At 46.1% G+C, this 18,697-nt stretch overlaps 1 protein-coding gene across 5 annotated transcripts; it reads right to left on the bottom strand.

Annotated features, from left to right (window-relative positions):
• Window positions 1-636: 636 nt before the first annotated feature.
• On the bottom strand, window positions 637-16,922 carry LOC128419637 (uncharacterized). 5 transcript variants are annotated; one of them, XM_053400565.1, is made up of 9 exons: window positions 16,822-16,918; window positions 15,674-15,707; window positions 12,279-12,456; window positions 11,918-12,018; window positions 8,124-8,301; window positions 5,138-5,238; window positions 3,991-4,162; window positions 2,254-2,360; window positions 637-741 (listed from the first exon to the last, which is right to left on the bottom strand). In XM_053400565.1, exons 1-9 carry the CDS (start codon window positions 16,840-16,842, stop codon window positions 737-739), a joined length of 897 nt encoding a protein of 298 aa, XP_053256540.1. In that variant the 5' UTR covers window positions 16,843-16,918; the 3' UTR covers window positions 637-736. The 5 variants fall into 5 exon arrangements, with proteins under 5 accessions (XP_053256540.1, XP_053256543.1, XP_053256542.1 ...); XM_053400568.1 differs by lacking the exon at window positions 2,254-2,360; XM_053400563.1 differs by lacking the exon at window positions 637-741 and having other exon boundaries at window positions 1,961-2,360; window positions 16,822-16,920.
• Between the last annotated feature and the right edge of the window lie 1,775 nt (window positions 16,923-18,697).

The raw sequence follows: 18,697 nt of genomic DNA on the forward strand, positions 1-18,697 counted from the left end.
AACTGTAGCTTTTGTACCTGAAGCATCTGCTTGGCCCACTGAACTGGGACCCTTCCCCAGTTTTCCCCGGTAAATAGTCAGGGAGACACCTAGAATATGAGACAGCGGTAACAATTGCACATGACTCCCAACAATGTGAAGCTTTGCAGATCACTTCCCCATCACAGAAGGAAATAGTTGACTCAGCGAAGACTCAGTTGGGAAGTGCAAATTGACTTTCTCCAGTTCTGCATTTTGGAAAGTTAAATGCAACCTTGTGCAAGCATGAATTAGAACGCCTATAACACACCTTTTGGAGATCTTTTAACAAAGAGGAAGGAGAAGGAGATTCAGGTGGAACTTGCTGGCATTCGCTGAATGGCCTGTTTATAATGTATTGTGAGGGAGAGTTGAGGAAAGGAACAAGAAGCACTGAAGTTAAAGAGGCTGTAAAATGTTGTAGGGCAGAGAGAATTGAGGGTGGAGTAGCCCAGACTAGAGGAGGGAAATTTTTCTAGCCTGAGGATCACATATTTTTTTCATTCCCGGGGCGGGGGGGGGGGGATGTACTTTTTGTTTGCAACCACTGGCTGAAGTAATTAGAAATGACCTTAAAACAACAGGAGTCCAAATTAATCACACACAATGCTGCATAGGAATGTTTGCTGGCGACACACTGATTTTATTGAATTAACAATTAAGAAAAGCAGGTGATGCCTCTCATGGCAAGAATGATGCAGAAGGTCTGGCCTTCAGATTAGCCTAAAGAAATCAGAAATGCTGTGCTTTAATTTAGATCACAAAAATAAACAAAATAGACAACACAGGTATACCAAGCCATGGCCAAGCCATGAAATATTTGGGTGCGGTAGAAAAATGTAATTACAGACCATTTATGAAAAATAATAATTTAAAAGCTTTGCACATTTTAACTTACCTTTTCTGGCTGTTGCCTATTCCTATGGCAACTAAAACGCTCAAAAATTGGCAGAATATTATTAATTTATTTATTCACGATGGTAAAAATAGCAAGATTAAACCCCCCACTATAATATATCAACTATTCCAATACGTTCACAATGAACACTACTACAGCAGATGTCTTGTGGTTCTATTTTATGTTGATGTTTGTTATTTGTATGTTCAGAAAAATCAAATATTTACCACAAAAGAAAGCCCACCCGCACAGGAAGCTGAAACTAATCACTTACTTACAGATATATCATTGTACAGATAATGCGGAAGATTATTGTAATTTCGAGGAGATAAGTGATCTGACATGGCCAACTCTTCCTGTCTCTGGTTATCTCTTCCTGTCTCTGGTTATGTTTTATTACATTCGCTATCCTTTGTAAAAAGGTCTTTGATGTGTGGACTGTTAGCACTGGTCAGTAAAAGCCTTTGATGTCTTTTTGTCTTTGAGCTGGTAGTTGAGCCTGTATTAGCCCTAACAGGACACAGTATCTATAAAATATCTAGTTTTGAGGCATGCCAGTCAGAAGTTCACCACAGGCTGTTGGCCACAGTGCTGTGCATCGAAAGCTACCTGGAGGTCACTTTGCCACTTCTTCAGGGCTTCTCAGTAGCAGATCGAAGTGCTACCTGGTAATGTATATTTTGCTTGCTGTTTGGGATAAAATCTGTAACCTTCTCACCCACTTGTGTCTGTATTGCTTCTGAATCTAATTTTAAAAGAACCATCTCCTACTGGTGACTGGGAGTGGCCGCCGAGACCACATAACACCGGTCTTGAAAGATCTACAGTGGCTTCCAGTACGTTTCCAAGCACAATTCAAAGTGTTGGTGCTGACCTTTAAAGCCCTAAATGGCCTCGGTCCAGTATACCTGAAGGAGCGTCTCCACACCCATCGTTCAGCCCGGACACTGAGATCCAGCGCTGAGGGCCTTCTGTTGGTTCCCTCACTGTGAGAAGCCAAGTTACAGGGAGCCAGGCACAGGGCCTTCTTGGTAGTGGCACCTGTCCTGTGGAACGCCCTCCCACCAGATGTCAAAGAGAAGAACAACTACCAGACTTTTAAAAGACATCTGAAGGCAGCCCTCTTTAGGGAAGCTTTTAATGTTTAACAGACCACTGTATTTTAATACTTTGTTGGAAGCCGCCCAGAGTGGCTGGGGAAACCCAGCCAGGTGGGCGGGATATAAATAATAAATTATTATTATTATTTGGCAAAACAATCATTAAGGAGGTTTGCCATCCCCACTGCCCACTCCCTCCCAGTAGAGAATATCCTATCAACTCATAGTGGAACTCACCAGAACAGAAGGATCCTGGGCATGTGAACTGGACCCTGTAATCATGGCAGGACCGACCAGGTTCTTGCTCATCATTGACACAGGCAAAGCCTTGAGTGAGGTCATACCTGAATAACAGCAGGTGGGGGGGAGCACTCTGTATGAAATTGCATGTTACAGGTGTTGTTTTATACATCTTAATTTAATAATAATAATAATAATAATAATAATAATTTATACCCTGCCCTCCCTGGCCAGAACTGGGCTCAGGGCAGCTAACACTGATAAAATTACAATAAAATGTAATAGGAAGGGGGGGACACAGTTAATTAAAATACGGGTTAAAATATGGGTTAAAATAGAATTTAAAATGCAGCCTCATTTTAATAGTAGCCCATAAATCAAAACCATAAGGGAAGGGAAACATAAGGCTCAGACTGAGTCCAAACCAAAGGCCAGGTGGAACAGCTCCGTTTTGCAGGCCCTGCGGAAAGATGTCAAATCCCGCAAGGCCCTAGTCTCTTGTGACAGAGCATTCCACCAAGTCGGGGCCAGTACTGAAAAGGCCCTGGCCCTAGTTTAATTTAGTAATCATAGAACTGTAGAGTCAGAAGGGACCCTGAGGATCATCTAGTCCAACACTCTGCAAGGCAGGAATATGCAGCTGTCCCATACGGGGGTCGAACCTGCAACCTTGGCATTATGAACACCACAGTCTAACCAACTGAGCCACCCATGTTTAAATTAGTTACATTTTGGCTGTGTAATAGGAGCCACACTCATCTCTGCACTTTGGAAAGCGAAGAAACCACACATTGCAACATTTAAAACACACACACACACACACACCACAATTTAATCAGTAAAGCAGATAAAAACAAACACATTCCCTTATGAGCAAAATTCCAGGAGTCATTTGCTATTGGCAGGTGGGGGCCAGAAGAACAACTGAACAAAGCAACTGAAGTCAATTTTCCCTTTGTTTTTTTACCCGCTGCATCTCCACCCAGACAAGCAAGAGGCATTATTAGAGTGCAATGATACATCCCAGCCAGCAGAAATATGCAAGGAGGGTGTGAGCCACAAGCCAGTGGCTGGCGGAGCGAGAAGCAAAATGAGTAGCGCAATAGACAAGACTCTTGCCAACGGTGCAGAAGCCAGAGTCTCCTCCACACAAACACATTTCTTTAATTGTTGCTGTTGCTATTCACTAATCACCTTCCACGTATGCCGCAACATGATATGCAAAACACAATGTAAAAAGTGGTAGGAAACAGTTACAAACCATCAAAAGAAAAAGGAGAAGGCGAGTGTAAATGCAATGCCGAACGGACACTTGTTGCAAGGGACATCTCTTTCCACCCAGTTAAATAAGAGGCATCACTGCAGCTCAGGGAGCCAGGAAAACTGGACAAAAGCACTCGAAGAGGGTGTGAAGCAGGGATGGTGAGGGTTGTGGCTGGAGAGAGTTCCAAGGGCCAGATTGAGAGGCCTGGAGAGTCACATTTGACAGTCTAGATCCGGCACCCCCAAACTCAGCCCTCCAGATGTTTTGGGACTACAACTCCCATCATCTCTGACCACTGGTCCTGTTAGCTAGGGATGATGGGAGTTGTAGTCCCAAAACATCTGGAGGGCCAACCTTAGGGATGCCTGGTCTAGATAGAGGTTCCCCATTTCTAAGCTAGAGTGCAATACATGAAACCCTATCTGGCACCTGTAAAAAAGTTCACAACCATCACAAAAGTGTCTTCTCACACTGAGAACTTTTGCCCTGTCTTCAGGGCAGGAATCCCATCCAGAGTCTGTACGTTGATTGCAAGGGGCTCAGCACAAATCTTTCCAGGGTATTCGCTCCGCAAATTGGAAAGGAGTTCATAGTCTCCCCTTCCTGATGGATCATCCCGATCAAACCACTGGGTCATGCATCCTAAAGTGTGAAAAGGCAAGGCAAAACACAAATGAGTGTTGGTTGCAGGTATGGGAAGACAAGAAAACTGGAACATAGGAACACAGGAAGCTGCCTGATACTGAGTCAGACCATCAATCCATGAAGCCCAATAGTGAACCCCCCAGGCATTGTTATCTGTTGAAGGATAGATGTAGCACCCACAGTGCCTGTCCTCCATCCCCTAATCTAGCCTGCTGCTACCACTACCCTCCTGCAGTGCAGGATACTATCTTGCCACTAGTGCAGAAGTGGGTTGCAGGGAAGAGGAACACCTGCTCCTTTGCCCTTAGTAAAATGTGGAGCAGGTGGATGGCCCAAGACATTTGGGCACTAAATTATGTCATGTGAATGCTCAGATAGGTAAAGGTAAAGGGACCCCTGACCATTAGGTCCAGTAGTGACCGACTCTGGGGTTGCGGTGCTCATCTCGCTTTATTGGCCAAGGGAGCTGGCGTACAGCTTCCGGGTCATGTGACCAGCATGACTAAGCCACTTCTGGCGAACCAGAGCAGCGCACAGAAACACCGTTTACCTTCCCGCTGGAGCGCTACCTATTTATCTACTTGCACTTTGAGGTGCTTTCAAACTGCTAGGTTGGCAGGAGCTAGGACCGAGCAACGGGAGCTCACCCCATCCAAGGGATTCGAACTGCCAACCTTCTGATACGATGTACAAATAAACAACTACGGAAAATGGAATAAATTATTGTGTGAATAATATTCTTTTTTTAATACAACCACTGCCATCCTATGAGATGTGGGTATGTTTAAGGGGATATGTTTAACAAAGGAGCAGCACACTGTGGGTTCCATGTCAGCAACACCTCATATATAAACTAAAGACTCCTGCTTTTAATTTATGAGCTATTGTTTTGGTGTTATACAGGCATGGCTTATTATGGTGTGGTTGGAGATCATTCCCCCATCTCACCACAAGATGTCCTGGTTGACTCACCTGAGCAGAAGTTCGAGGGACAGGTGAAGCGGACTTTGTAATCCAAGCAGAAATACTTCTGCTCCTTATTCACACAAGCAAATCCTTCTTTAGGGTTAAACCTAGTGGGGAGAGAAAGAGAATGAGAGAAGCAATCTGACTCACCAAACTGTGACCATGAAAGAGAGAAGAAGTTGTAGAGAGATAATCTGCACTAAACTGGGATCCAACAGAACCTTCCTTTGAAATAGAAAGAGCAGCTTCGAAGAATCTATTTTTCTTGGGTCCGTGGCAAGGAGAGAAAGAGTTAAACTTCCCCTCCCCTCCCAAGGCTGATCTTGCCTCTCTGTTTACATAACAAGCTATGTAATCTTAACAAGCACACTAATAACATCCATGTCTTCTTCGGCCTTGACGTGATCAAGCCAGGAGTTCTTTCATTCATTCAGACGGCGCTTCTTTACTCTCCCTGTGTTACTAGGGAAGAAGAGATGCAACAATAGAACTGATTGCCACATGTATGTATTCTTTCATGTAAAACCTCATTAGAGCTAGGTTCAATGTCTTCCCAACAAACGTGCTGAGACATAGATTTACTAAGGGCCAAGTCCCTTCAATGTGTGCTTGTGAAATGAAAACATCTGAATCTCTACATCATGTTATGTTTATCTGCCCTTTGTACAGTTCAGCCCGTGCTAGTATACTAAACTCCATAATCCAGCCTATGGCTGACAAACCAGTAGACCTACAGCTTGCTTGGGTTCTTCAAGATGTGGATCCTTATATTACCCTACAGGTTGCTAAATTCCTAACAGCCGTCCTCTCGTACAAGAGACGGAATGGAATGTTAGCTGATTATTGATAGTTATAAGAATTTTCTATAATGACATCAGATATTGATTTTAGTGTAGTGCCTAAATTTTTTAATCTTAATCTTAAACTTTTTTTATGAACGGCTAATATCTGTCCTTGTGAGTTGTGAACTGTGTTATACTACTTGTGGTTTGTATGAGTCCGCTGTTTTATTTGATTTGTTTTGTTGTGTTGTGTTTCATGATGGGCGTAAAGCCGAATAAACATTTTGATTTCATGTAAAACAATCAGAGCAATTTGAAATCACACCCCTTGTTATTGCTTCACAACTACGTTTTGCAGCAACGCTTTCACTGAATCACACATGCAATGGAATATTGCACGTGCTAATTTGGGTAGGAGTCATCGATATCTGTATGACTAATGGCTAGGGATCTGCTGGGTGTCTTAACCCATTCTGATATTCAGTCATACATTCTCCTGGTGTTTTCCATTCCACTGCACTTGCTTTACTTTGATAAAGTGCCTTCTGTTTTGTAGTCTGCTGATGTGAAAATGTATGTGTACTTAGCCATCAACAAATATTTACAAATCGGTTGCTTTCTTTACATGCTTGTTTTCAAAGTTAATGAATTTTGGGAGGGTAGCTCTGTTAAACTTGTACAGTAAGGCGTCCTTTGGCACCTTGATGACAAAGTCAATCAAGTGACTTATCACAAAGCCAGTGGTGTCCAAACCTTTTTCAAAGGGGGCCAGATTTGATGAAGTGAAGGGCTTTGAGGGCCGACCGAAGTTGTTAACCTTTTTTTAGGATTGAAGTTGTTGAGCTTTAGGATTTTACCCCAGGAAATAAACTGCCACAGAGGCTGGATTAGACCGACCAGTGGGCTGGATTAGGCCCCCAAAATGGACTTTGGACATGCCTGCACAAAGCCATATATGGTTGCAATTCTAACCATATCTACTCTTGATTTCATTAAAGCTTTTCACAAAGTCCCCCATGATATTCTTGCAGAGAAGCTGTGGCAAGATGTGGGCTGGAGAGGTAACTGTGAAGTGGATTTGTAGCTGGTTGACTGACCGAACCCGAAGAGTGCTCTCCAATGGTTCTTCATCATCCTGGAAAAAAGTGACAAGTGGGGTGCCATAGGGTTCTGTCCTGGCCCCATTGTTGTTCAATGGCATTATGAATGACTTGGATGAAGGAATTGAGAGGATGCTCATCCTATCTTCAGATGATACCAAACTGGGAGGGGTAGCTAGTGCCACAGAAGACAGAAGTGGGATTCAAGATGACCTTAACAGATTGGAGAACTGGGCCCAAGCTAACAAATTAAATTTCAATAGGGACAAATGTCAGGTCCTGCACTGAGGCAGGAAGAACCGGCTGTGCAAAAACAAGTCCTTTCTGATTGCAACACGTTATTTCATAAATGTGTGTTCTATTCAGAAAGTGTTCTTGTGTTGAAACATAATGCTCAAGCTAATCTATGGCTGCACACCTACCCCCAAAGAATCCCGAGAACCGCAGTTTAATCCTTACAGATTTCCAACACCTCAGATAAACCACACTGGGGTTGGGAAGGGAGCAAGGTAAAACTTTAAGATGAAAGTATAGGGCAGCCTTTCTCAACCTGTAGGTCCCCAGATGTCGTTGAACTACAACTCCCATCACCCCTAGCTAGCAAGGCCAGAGCTCAGGGATGATGGGAGTTGTAGTCCAACAACATTTGGGGACCCACAGGTTGAGAACCACTGGTATAGGAGATGGGTGCAAGTCCAGATGGTTCTTCCCATTTTGGCAAAGGGTCCTGATTTTGGAAATCAGGACCAGCAAGACATAGATGACTTTTCATGGTAAGTGTGACGTTGCCCATGAGCGAGGGTGACAAATCCACAATGACTGTATCTCTCTATGGCATGCTCCCCATGACAGCCATGTTGTGTTATGTCACCCATCCATGGTATCCTCAACACTCTCTCAAATGTGCCATCAGGTCCAAAAAGCTTGGTGACCCCTAGCACACAGCACTCAAAGCAAGAGTCTGTGGGCAGATGGAAGAAAATCCACTGGATAATCTGCTTCCAACAGATTCCTCCCACATTCCTAGTTGGGCCAACTGAAACATAACAGAAACATTGGAATGCTGGTCAGTAACAATTAATTCCCTAATGCTGTCCTGGCACCACTCACAGATGAAAGATCTGCCCAGTGCTGGATGCTGGGGTTCCCTCCATGGTCTGAGCTTCAATTCCAATGGGTTCAGGGCAAATGTCCATGGGATATTCCCTCCTCAGGTCAGCTAGAGTTTCAAAGTCACCCACTCCCGAAGGGTTGTCCCGGTCGAACCAACGAGTCGTGCAAGTTGAAGCTGAGGTGAGACAGAGAGAAACTATTCATGACACTTTACTCCGGATACACTTTTGGAGAAAAGGGAGTTTTTTGAGTGGAAATAAGGAACAATAATAAAAAGGTATTTGAAATCACATAATGTGTCTGACGATGCAAGTGTGGTCCCAGGGTTTGGTGTGAAGGCACAAAATGGTGACGCCAAACAGGACCAGGTCTGTTTAGTTCTTGGATGAGAAACCATTTATGTAGGTGCATTGCAAGCTGATATTGTGTCACCACCCCCTTCTTTCTGAGATGCTCTGGAATGGCCTGCACTCCATTCTACCATCTTTCCAATTCATTCAAGTTGTACAGCTATGAGCTGGGTGTTTATTGTGCATTATACCATTTTGTGTTTGGTGAGCAGGGGGTTAGACTGGATGAAACCCTGGGTCACTTCCAAACCTGCCAGGGAAGAATGTATAAGAGGAAGCCTGCCATGCCAGTTCCTTTGTCAAGGAAATGGCTCTGGCTGGCTAGTTAAGTACAGTGGTACCTCGGGTTACAAACACCTCAGGTTACAAACACTTCAGGCTACAGACTCTGCTAACCCGGAAGTAGTACCTCAGGTTAATAACTTTACCTCAGGATGAGAATGGAAATCACATGCTGGCAGTGCAGCAGCAGTGGGAGGCCCCATTAGCTAAAGTGGTACCTCAGGTTAAGAACAGTTTTAGGTTAAGAACGGACCTCCGGAACAAATTAAGTTCATAATCAGAGGTACCACTGTACCATGATTTAGCATATCCAAAGAAGTTGTTCTGTTGCCATAGAAGGAAATGGGTGGGCCTTTTTCTGTGGGGAGAAAAATGGGCCTTAGTGGGGCTGGTTTTGTGAGACTATGGTGTCTTTATGATAGATTGGTACCTGAGGCGAAACACAAAATAGCTCTTCCACCTCTAGGTAAGAACCCCCATCCCCACTGAGAGCATCACATCAATACATAGCAGCACTCACCAGAACAGAAGGATTCTGGGCAAGTGAATTGGACCACATAATCTAGGCAGGACTGACCAGGTACTTGCTCAGTGTTGACACAGGCAAAGCCTCTAGTAGTGTCATACCTGCATAAGAGAGGGATAAAAAGTTGTGCTGTATGGAATGACAGTTACAGATATGATTGTGCCCATCTTAGTTGAGTATTGTTATGAGCTTGTGGGTGCTAGACACTTCTCAAGTCCCGGAACCAATAAGTGTTAGAATTTAATCAAGGCTCCGGGGGCTATAGGATCCCTGCTCAGCTCTGGAATCCATGCCCACCTTTGGAAAGAGAAGAAATTATGTATCACAAAGATTTTAGAAAAATACATCTCTGAGCAAGAGCACAAGTGCATGGTCTGATCTGGCATCTTTAAAAAAATCACAGCCATCAACAAAAGTGTCTTCTCACACTGAGAACTTTTGCCCTGTCTTCACTGCAGGTCTCCCGTCCACAGTCTGTACGTTGATGGCAAGGGGCTCGTCACAAATCCCACCAGGATATTCGCTCCGCAGATTGGAAAGGAGTTCATAGTCTCCCTTTCCAGATGGATTATCCCGATCAAACCAGCGAGTTGTGCATCCTAAAGAAGGGGAAAAGGCAAGGCAAGACTTAAATGAGTGTTTGTTGCAGGTATGGGAGGACAAGAAAGATGGAACATAGGAACACAGGAAGCCTGATACTGAGTCAGACCATCACTCCATGAAGCCCAGTAGTGCGTGCACTGACTGGCAGCTGCTCTCCAAGTCTTTCCCAACCGTACCTGGAAATGCGAGGGCCTGAACCTGGGGCCTTTTGCAAGCAGTGCAGATGCTGCAGCCCTTTGCCCATGCCCAGCTCTTCCAAAGGCAAGCAGAAACACCATTCTCAGTGCCACCCTGCTCTTTGAGTGGACCCACTTGCTCAGCAGTGTCCCAGGTCATTCACTTACCCGTTGAGCCTGTGAGGGGCCCTTCCAAGCCCCCATGGCTTTTGCTCATCCTAGCCAAGGTCCAACCTGTGCTGCTAGATCCATCCTTATCACTCCTTGCTGGTTCAAGCAGGGCATGTGGACGGGAAGTGGCAGCACAGAGGGGAATCAGCAGGGAGATGGAGGCCCTTGCAGTGTGGTGGGCTTCAGCAAGGGCCCAACAATGCCATCTTCTGATATCAGCCTTACAGGAGCTGTGCAAGAGCGTAGCTGAGTGGCAGGGCACCTGCCCTGCATGCGAAAGGTCACTGGTTCAATTCTCAGCATCTCCAGGTCTGTCTGAAACCCTGGAGAGCTGCTGGCAGCTGGTGCAAACAATATTGAGTTAGATGGACCAAGGGTCTGACTCAGTACCAGTCAGCTGCTTACGTTCCCTATTGGTTCCAGTCCTGCTTGACTGGGGGATTCAGCAGGGGAATAAAGGGGGTTGTCCTCTGTTACCACAGAGGCATTGTGAGGCCTGTTACACACAGACTGTCACGTTTGCTCCTTTCTTGCTACATTACAAGGGCACGAGGAAAAGGAAAAAGGAACTGCGGGAGCAAATGTTTGGTTGTGCAACACGGGCACGCTTGTTCTTCCATAACCACAGGCAATAGTTCCCTAAAATAGCAGGGCTGGTATATTTCCCACCCCTGCCCCCATACACTCAGCTTGCAATATTTTATCAGGAGGAAAATGTGACTCCACATACAAACACAGAGGACTGGGGCTCCTTTGGGTGGAGCGAGGCCACTCTTGCTCCAGGCAGAAGCAACAGCAGCAAAATCCAACCATTGCCCTCTGCTGAAAAATAGAGGTGTTAAGTCCTGCCCTGCCTATCTTGCACCTGCTGATCAAGGATGCTGCCATTCTCCCTCACCACAAACCGGAGGATGCTATCTTGTCTCCAGTGTCAAAGCAAGAGTCAACTGACAGCCCTGGGTCAGCTTCCAGATGTGAAATGGATTGCTCCCCAAGAGAAGCACTTTGCAGCGCTCTTCAGCTCAGAAGAAGTGGGATGGTGGGTGTCCTGTTTTGAGCGTTGTAGCCAATGTCAGTCCTACTCAGAGTAGACCCACTAAAGGTAATAGTCATGATGACTAACTCAGGCCCATTCATTTCAAAGGGGTCTGTTTTGAGCAGGACTTAGGCTGCTATCACATGGACGTTTGTTCTGTTTTCCAGACTGTTTCCCTGTTATTTTCCACCATGCATTTCAGGTTTCATACGATGTAAAAGCCACTTTAGTGCTCATTTCTGTATTATTTGCTTCCAGAAGAAGCCCTTTTTTGGGGGGGGGAATGAGCACTAAACTTGCGCTTTATTCTACTATGTTTCTGGTTTTTATGCCTTGTGAAAGTTCAAGTACAATGCGAAAATTAATAATGGCAGAAATGTCAGGGAAACAGAATAAACTCTGTGTAAATGCAGCGAAAGTGAGCAGGCAGAGGAAGCAGCTCTCTTGCACACTGTGGATTCTTGGAGGCATATTTATTGAGACCTTTTCTGAGCCCACTGTGAGTTCCATGTCAGCAACCCCTCTTATATAGTATAAAAGTGAAAGACAGTTCACTTTTGAGCAATTGGTTTGGTGTTATACAGACATAGTTTAAGTGGTTGAAGATCATTCCCCCATCTCACCACAAGATGTCCTGGTTGACTCACCTGAGCAGAAGTTCGAGGGACAGGTGAAGCGGACTTTGTAATCCAAGCAGGAATAGTTCTGCTCCTTATTTACACAAGCAAATCCTTCTTTAGGGTTAAACCTAATGGGGAGAGAAAGAGAATGAGAGAAGCATTCTGACTCACCAAACTGTTACCATGAAAGAGAGAAGAAGTTGTAGAGAGATAATCTGCACTAAACTGGGATCCAACAGAACCTGGGATCCATCAGAACCTTCCTTTGAAATACAAAGAGCAGCTTCAAAGAATCTATTTTTCTTGGGTCCATGGCAAGGAGAAAAATAGTTAAATTTCCCCTCCCCTCCCCTCCCAAGGATGTTTCTTCATTTCTGGCACCACTCACGGATGAAAGATCTGTCCAGTGCTGGACGCTGGGGTTCCCTCCACAGTCTGAGCTTCAATTCCAATGGGTTTAGGGCAAATGTCCATGGGATATTCCCTCCTCAGGTCAGCAAGAGTTTCAAAGTCACCCACTCCTGAAGGGTCATCCCGGTCGAACCAACGAGTCGTGCAAGTTGAAGCTGAGATGAGACGGAGAGAAACTATTCATGGCCCTTTACTCTGGGTATACATTTGGAGAACGGGAAGTTTTTTGAGTGGAAATAAGTAGCAATGAAAAGGTCTTTGAATTCACTAAATGTGCCTGACAATGCAGGTGTGGTCTCAGGGTATGGTGTGAAGGCACACAAAGCTACCACTTTGACGAAACCAAACTGGTTGAGGTCTGGTCAGTTCCCAAATGAGAGACCACCAATGTAGGTGCATAGCAAGTTAATATTTTGCGCCACCCTCTTCTCTCTGAGATGCTCTGGCATGGCCAACACTCCTCTGCAGCATCTTTTGACTTTATTCACAGATGATCCCCAGCCAAAGGAATGCACACAGCAGATGATTAACTCTTTATTGCAAAAGCAGACACTTTTCTGTAGTTTATACAGCTTTAGTTTTTAGTGTAAGGCAGGGGTCACCAAACATTTTTGGGAGGGGGCTGGTTCACCGTCCCCCAGACCTTGGGGCGGGCTGGACCACACACTTGGCGGAGGGGGCTTCTCTCTTTCTCCCCTCTCCTCCAGCCCCTCCCCTCCCCCTGCCTACCTGTGCTGCTGCTGTCGGTGACGCGCTTTGCCAACCACGGCTCCTGTGCCTGCCCTTGTGAGCGGCAGAGGCTGTTGGCAGCTACAGAGGAACAAGTGGCCCGAAAGGGCTGGCTGGCTCTGGAGAGGCGCTGCCCAAAGTCGCACTCAGCCAGCTCAGCCCAACCCCCTTTCACCACTATGCAGGGAGGGGAGAAGGGTGGGGAGAAGCCAGGAGGAGGGAGGGAGGAGGCACCGTGGTGTGCAGGGGGGGGGGAATGGCACCCAAAAAATGGTGGTGCTGGAAAAAAAATTATGGGAAAAAATTAACAAACAGAATCGCCGATCTATGGAATGTCCACGGGCCAGATCCTGAGGGCAATTGGGCCAGATCCGTCCCGCGGACCGCAGTTTGCCGACCCAGGCATCTATTCCCTGGTCTGTGCTGCTCTGTGCTTGCAGTAATAGGTGCAGCTAGCCCCCTTCACCAGCTCATGTATCTTCCCCTGATGGGCTGTACACACATAGCCAGAGACTGTACCTGAGTAGAAGCTGCCTCTGCTATTCCCTCTTCAGTCTGCTCTTTGTTCTAGGAGACAATGGTGCAGGAGAGGGCGAGGATGCACCTGACCCTTCATTTGCCTGACCTGCCTCTTCCTCCTCTTCTGATCTATCCTGTGCTTCACCCTCCAGCTCTGAAGCTCCCCCTGCCTCCTGGCTGGGTACAAGTCCCCACCAATAACTGCTCCCCTCTCCTGAGTCAGACTCTTTCCCCCAGTGCACACTTGCCAGCATTTCGCCCGTCCCTGACATCTGGGTGTTTACGGGATATTATACTGCTATGAGTTTGGGGAGCCGTCATGGAATCTTGGGTCCCCTCCAAGAATGTGTAAGAGGAAGTCTGCCAAACCAGTTTCTTTGTCCAGGTAATGGCTCTGGTCTGGCTAGTTAAGTGCTGCAATTCAGCATATCCAAAGAAGTTGCTCTGTTGCGAGAGAGGGAAATGGGTGGCCCTCGTCCCATGTGAAGAACAATATGCCTAAGCAGGGCTGGTTTTGTGAGCTGCGGTGTGTGAAAGCTAAAGAAGAGATTCTGGAAGCACTAGGCACAGAGAAATAGGTTGAACCTAAGCTGGACTTGAGGCTCCCCAGGAAACCTAATGGAGAAGCGATCCCTTGGGGTGTTAATGCTGTGGGCCCTTCCACCCTATGCTCAGGTTGTTATATATGTTTAAATAAAACCATATATCCCAAAGACACCACACACTCTGCTGACCTTCATTCCAAGGAAACCAAACACTGGGTAAATGAATGAACCCCTGGAGTCTCTCACCTGTCAGGGACTGGGCAGAGGAGGAATGGTGGAGACTGCCTCCCTAACCTGAACCTTTCAGAGAAGAGGAAAACAGTATAGATTGACAGCAGTGGGTTGTGGGAGGTCACAGCCCAGAGGAAGATGAGGGGCAAAGTTGGGAAATAATGGGAGAAGAGGAGCGGGAGGCAGAGCCGGAGCAGCTGGCTGACACGTTATCACTAGTAATAATAATAATAATAATAATAATAATAATAATAATAATAATAATTTATTTATACCCCGCCCATCTGACTGGGTTTCCCCAGCCACTCTGGGCGGCTTCCAACAAAGTATTAAAATACAGTGGTCTGTTAAACATTAAAAGCTTCCCTAAACAGGGCTGCCTTCAGATGTCTCCTAAAAGTGTGGTAGTTGTTCTTCTCTTTGACATCTGATGGGAGGGTGTTCCACAGGGCGGGTGCCACTACCGAAAGGTCCTCTGCCTGGTTCCCTGTAACTTGGCTTCTCGCAGTGGAGGTACCACCAGAAGGCCCTCGGCACTGGACCTCAGTGTCCGGGCAGAACAATGGGGGTGGAGACGCTCCTGCAGGTATACTGGACCGAGGCCATTTAGGGCTTTAAAGGTCAGCACCAACACTTTGAATTGTGCTCAGAAACGTATTCCAGACCCCCCCTTCTCCCAGAACCCAGCGGGCATTGAAAGTAGGAGAGCAAAGGACTCGGAGGCAATTGGCCCTAAGAGGCCACTGTAAGGTGGGTGGTGCTGTTGACGATTGAGGAGAGAAGGGGGAGGGGAGAGATTCCTCGGAGCAACACCATTACTCCAAGAGGCTGCATTTCTAAGCCTCTCTCTGTGAATATTGAATAAAAAACATTGGTAAGAACTTTCCTTGTCTATCTATTCATAGCAGCCTTCCTTGGGGGAATCGGATTCCCTGACGCCTGACATCACCATTCATAGACTGGGGTGGCATGTAACAGTTAAACATACCCATTTTACTTTACTGCAGTTATAACAATGACTACTATACTACTGTTCCCAGAATGCTGTTACACGAGACACCAATCTCGACAGCAGTGTGAGATTCTAGGGGTTCCAGGTGCGCTTATACACGGTCTGTGTTTCCCTTTGGAAATGAGGCAAAGTGGAGACAATGGTGTCTTTATGATATATGGCTTATTTATACACACATATATAGCCCAAGCCTACATGGAAGGGTTCGGAGCATCAACATTCCAAGAGGTCCCAGTTTCTCCTAAATCATAAGCTTTGTTGAAGAAAATCCGCATGAGTGTTCCAGAAGCTGGTTGTCTGGAGAAGTTCTAAGACAGACAACATTCACTCACTTACCACATGCTGGGAGAACCAGGACAGTCAGGAGAAGCTATGGGGATGAAAGAGAGAGGATGCATTTAATAAAGAAGAGGGGTAGAATCAACCAGCCACCATTCTGACATACCCACACAGTCAAAGGTAAAGGGACCCCTGACCATTAGGTCCAGTCGTGGCTAACTCTGGGGTTGCGGTGCTCATCTCGTTTTATTGCCCAAGGGAGCCGGTGTACAGCATGTGGCCAGCATGACTAAGCCGCTTCTGGCGAACCAGAGCAGCGCACGGAAACACCGTTTACCTTCCAGCCAGAGTGGTACCTATTTATCTACTTGCTCTTTGACGTGCTTTCGAACTGCTAGGTTGGCAGGAGCAGGGACCGAGCAACTGGAGCTCACCCCGTCATGGGGATTCGAACTGCCGACCTTCTGATCGGCAAGTCCTAGGCTCTGTGGTTTAACCCACAGGGCCACCCATGTCCCTTACCCACACAGTAGGGTGGCAGCAAATTCAGAAGCGCAGGGTCCCTTCATTATAGTCAAAGCCATGTCTCCTCCTAAGATTATACAATAATCTGACAATCATACAGTAATAATAATTAGAGATGCATTACAAAGAACAGTGTGGCTCTCCATGTCTTGCCTTTCAGCTAGTTCTGCTATCTTCTGTGCACATACATGGGCACGTGATTTGGGAAGCTCCGAGATCTTCTTTCAAAGAGACTTAAATCATGTTTTCCTTAAAGTCTGTTGTATGTAACATATGTAGCTTGCCCATCTTTCCTGTGAAAATTGTGTTTCTAGTGTTTCTAAATGCCTAGTATGGGAGCATACAAAATAATTCCTCCTTGGTGTTCCTCCTGTGCACTTTCTCCAGAGTGACCCGAGGAGCCAATCCTCAGCAGCTGACTCACCTCCTTTCACTCATCGCCAAACACCCATCAGCACCAAGTACGAGAAGACTTTGGTGGCTAAAAAGTTTCCTTTTCATGCTGATTGGATGGCTGGAGAGAGAGACTTGGAGGGACCTTGTTGCAGAAATGGTAATGAGTCTTTGATTACACCTCCCCACCCATACCAGTTGCAAAGGGTACAGACTCTGGATTTTGTGTTAAAGTACCAGATAGAGAGGATTGTTTTACTCCCTATTACCAAGCATGCAATGCTCACCAGTCTCGGAAACTTCCCCATACTTCTTGGCTGGCAACGTCCCTATCTGTCGTCCGCCCAAGCTTTCAGTGCTTCAGCTAGAAATGCACAAGCTTTTATAGACCTCAGGACCACACCTCTAACTGCATTGCTAGGATTCCTCCCTTCGAGTTGGGTAACCAATACTGCTGGCAGTTACAGAGCTGATTCCCAATGCCAGGTGATCCCCACTCTGCACAATCGCTCACATGAAGTAGTGCACACACACCATTTGAATGGGAATGCCCATCAGCTTTGCAGGGGCTCAGCCCTCATAGCCCCTAGAAGTTGGCTCCTATGAGACAGCCTGTTCTGTAGGCTTGTGTTCTAAAAGATGCAGCAAAAACGAAGAATGGATATAGAGAAAGAAACAGGCACATCTACCCAGGCACATTAGACTTGCTTCTATGGAATTATTTCAGGGGGAGCTCAACAGAGCTGTTCTTTCAGCAGTGCTGATGGAATGGGCCCCTGCTTTCCATCTCTCCTATTAGGACTGTGCTGTTTGGTCCCCACCCCCCACCCCCTAGATCTGGAGAGCCAGGTGGGTATGTACAGCCATTTAGTAAGGAGCCTGAGGAACCAATCAGTCTTTGTGGGCCCTGATGCTACTGACATTTCCATAGAATCATAGGATTGTAGAGTTGGAAGGGACTCCAAGGCTCATCTGGTCCAACTCCTGCATTGCAGGAATCACAGTTTAAAAAATCCCTGACAGATGGCCATCTAACCTCTGTATAGAAACTTCCAATGAAGGAGAATCCATCACCTTTTACGGGAGTCCATTCCACGGTCAGTCAGCTCTACACTGTGTTGCCAGGTCGCATGGCTGAGCTGAATGGGCTTAAGATCAAACCTAAACCCCCCACCTCTGCTAATTTCTTTTTGGAAATTGACACTGGCTTTGGCTCAGCCAGCTGAGCAAGTTATGTACATCGGCATATTGTTGGCTGAGCCAGGGTTGGGGGCTTAGCACCAGTGGAGAACCGCAGCACCTTAAATTCCTGGTCACGGGATTAGCCCCACCAACCTATTATTTATACTATACCATCAATGGCCAGAGCCGATGACAGGCAGAATGACAGAATCGTAGAGTTGGAAGGAATCCCAAGGGTTATCTATTCCAATCCTGTGCAATGCAGGAATCTCAGCTGAAGCATCCAAGACAGATGGCCACCCAACTTCTGCTTAAAAACCTCTAACAAGTTCTACGAATTCTAATTTTGTCCTCCTCCTCCTCCTACCTGATGTGTTCTACAAGGAGCAACAGCTCCCAAGGAGGCACTGACAGCCATGGTAACTCTCCGGACTGAATATGCAACAACAATACTCTTTATTTCGGTCCAACGACCCACAAACACATTTTCTTTTCTTTTTAAAAATATTTTTTATTAGGGATTTCAAAATAATAATTTAACAAAAATACATCATCCACATTTCCCCCCTCCATTTCCCCCTCCCCCTCCCCCTAAAAAAGAATAACCCACCCTCCCACCCCCAGACTTCCCTCAGCTCCTCTCTCTGGTTTCTCAGCACATGTTATTCTCTGCATGTTATAAAATTGTAAAGATCCTCAATTTATCTATCTGTTTGTTGCCAATAAAGAATTTGTGAGTGTTTATTCAAAACATGCCAAGGAGTCCAGTTCATTTTGTTGTTTCTTTAAATACTTTGAAAAGGGTTCCCATTCTTCTTTAAAGTCACAGTTATCCTTGTCACATAGTTTGTGTGTCAATTTCGCCAATTCCGCATAGTCCATCAATTTCTCTTGCCACGGTTCTTTAGTCGGGATTTCCTCACTCTTCCATCCTTGTGCTATTAAGACTCTTGCCGCCGTTGTCGCATACATGAAAATGTT

This window comes from Podarcis raffonei, chromosome 8 (genome assembly GCF_027172205.1).
Source record: "Podarcis raffonei isolate rPodRaf1 chromosome 8, rPodRaf1.pri, whole genome shotgun sequence".
NCBI lineage: Eukaryota > Metazoa > Chordata > Lepidosauria > Squamata > Lacertidae > Podarcis > Podarcis raffonei.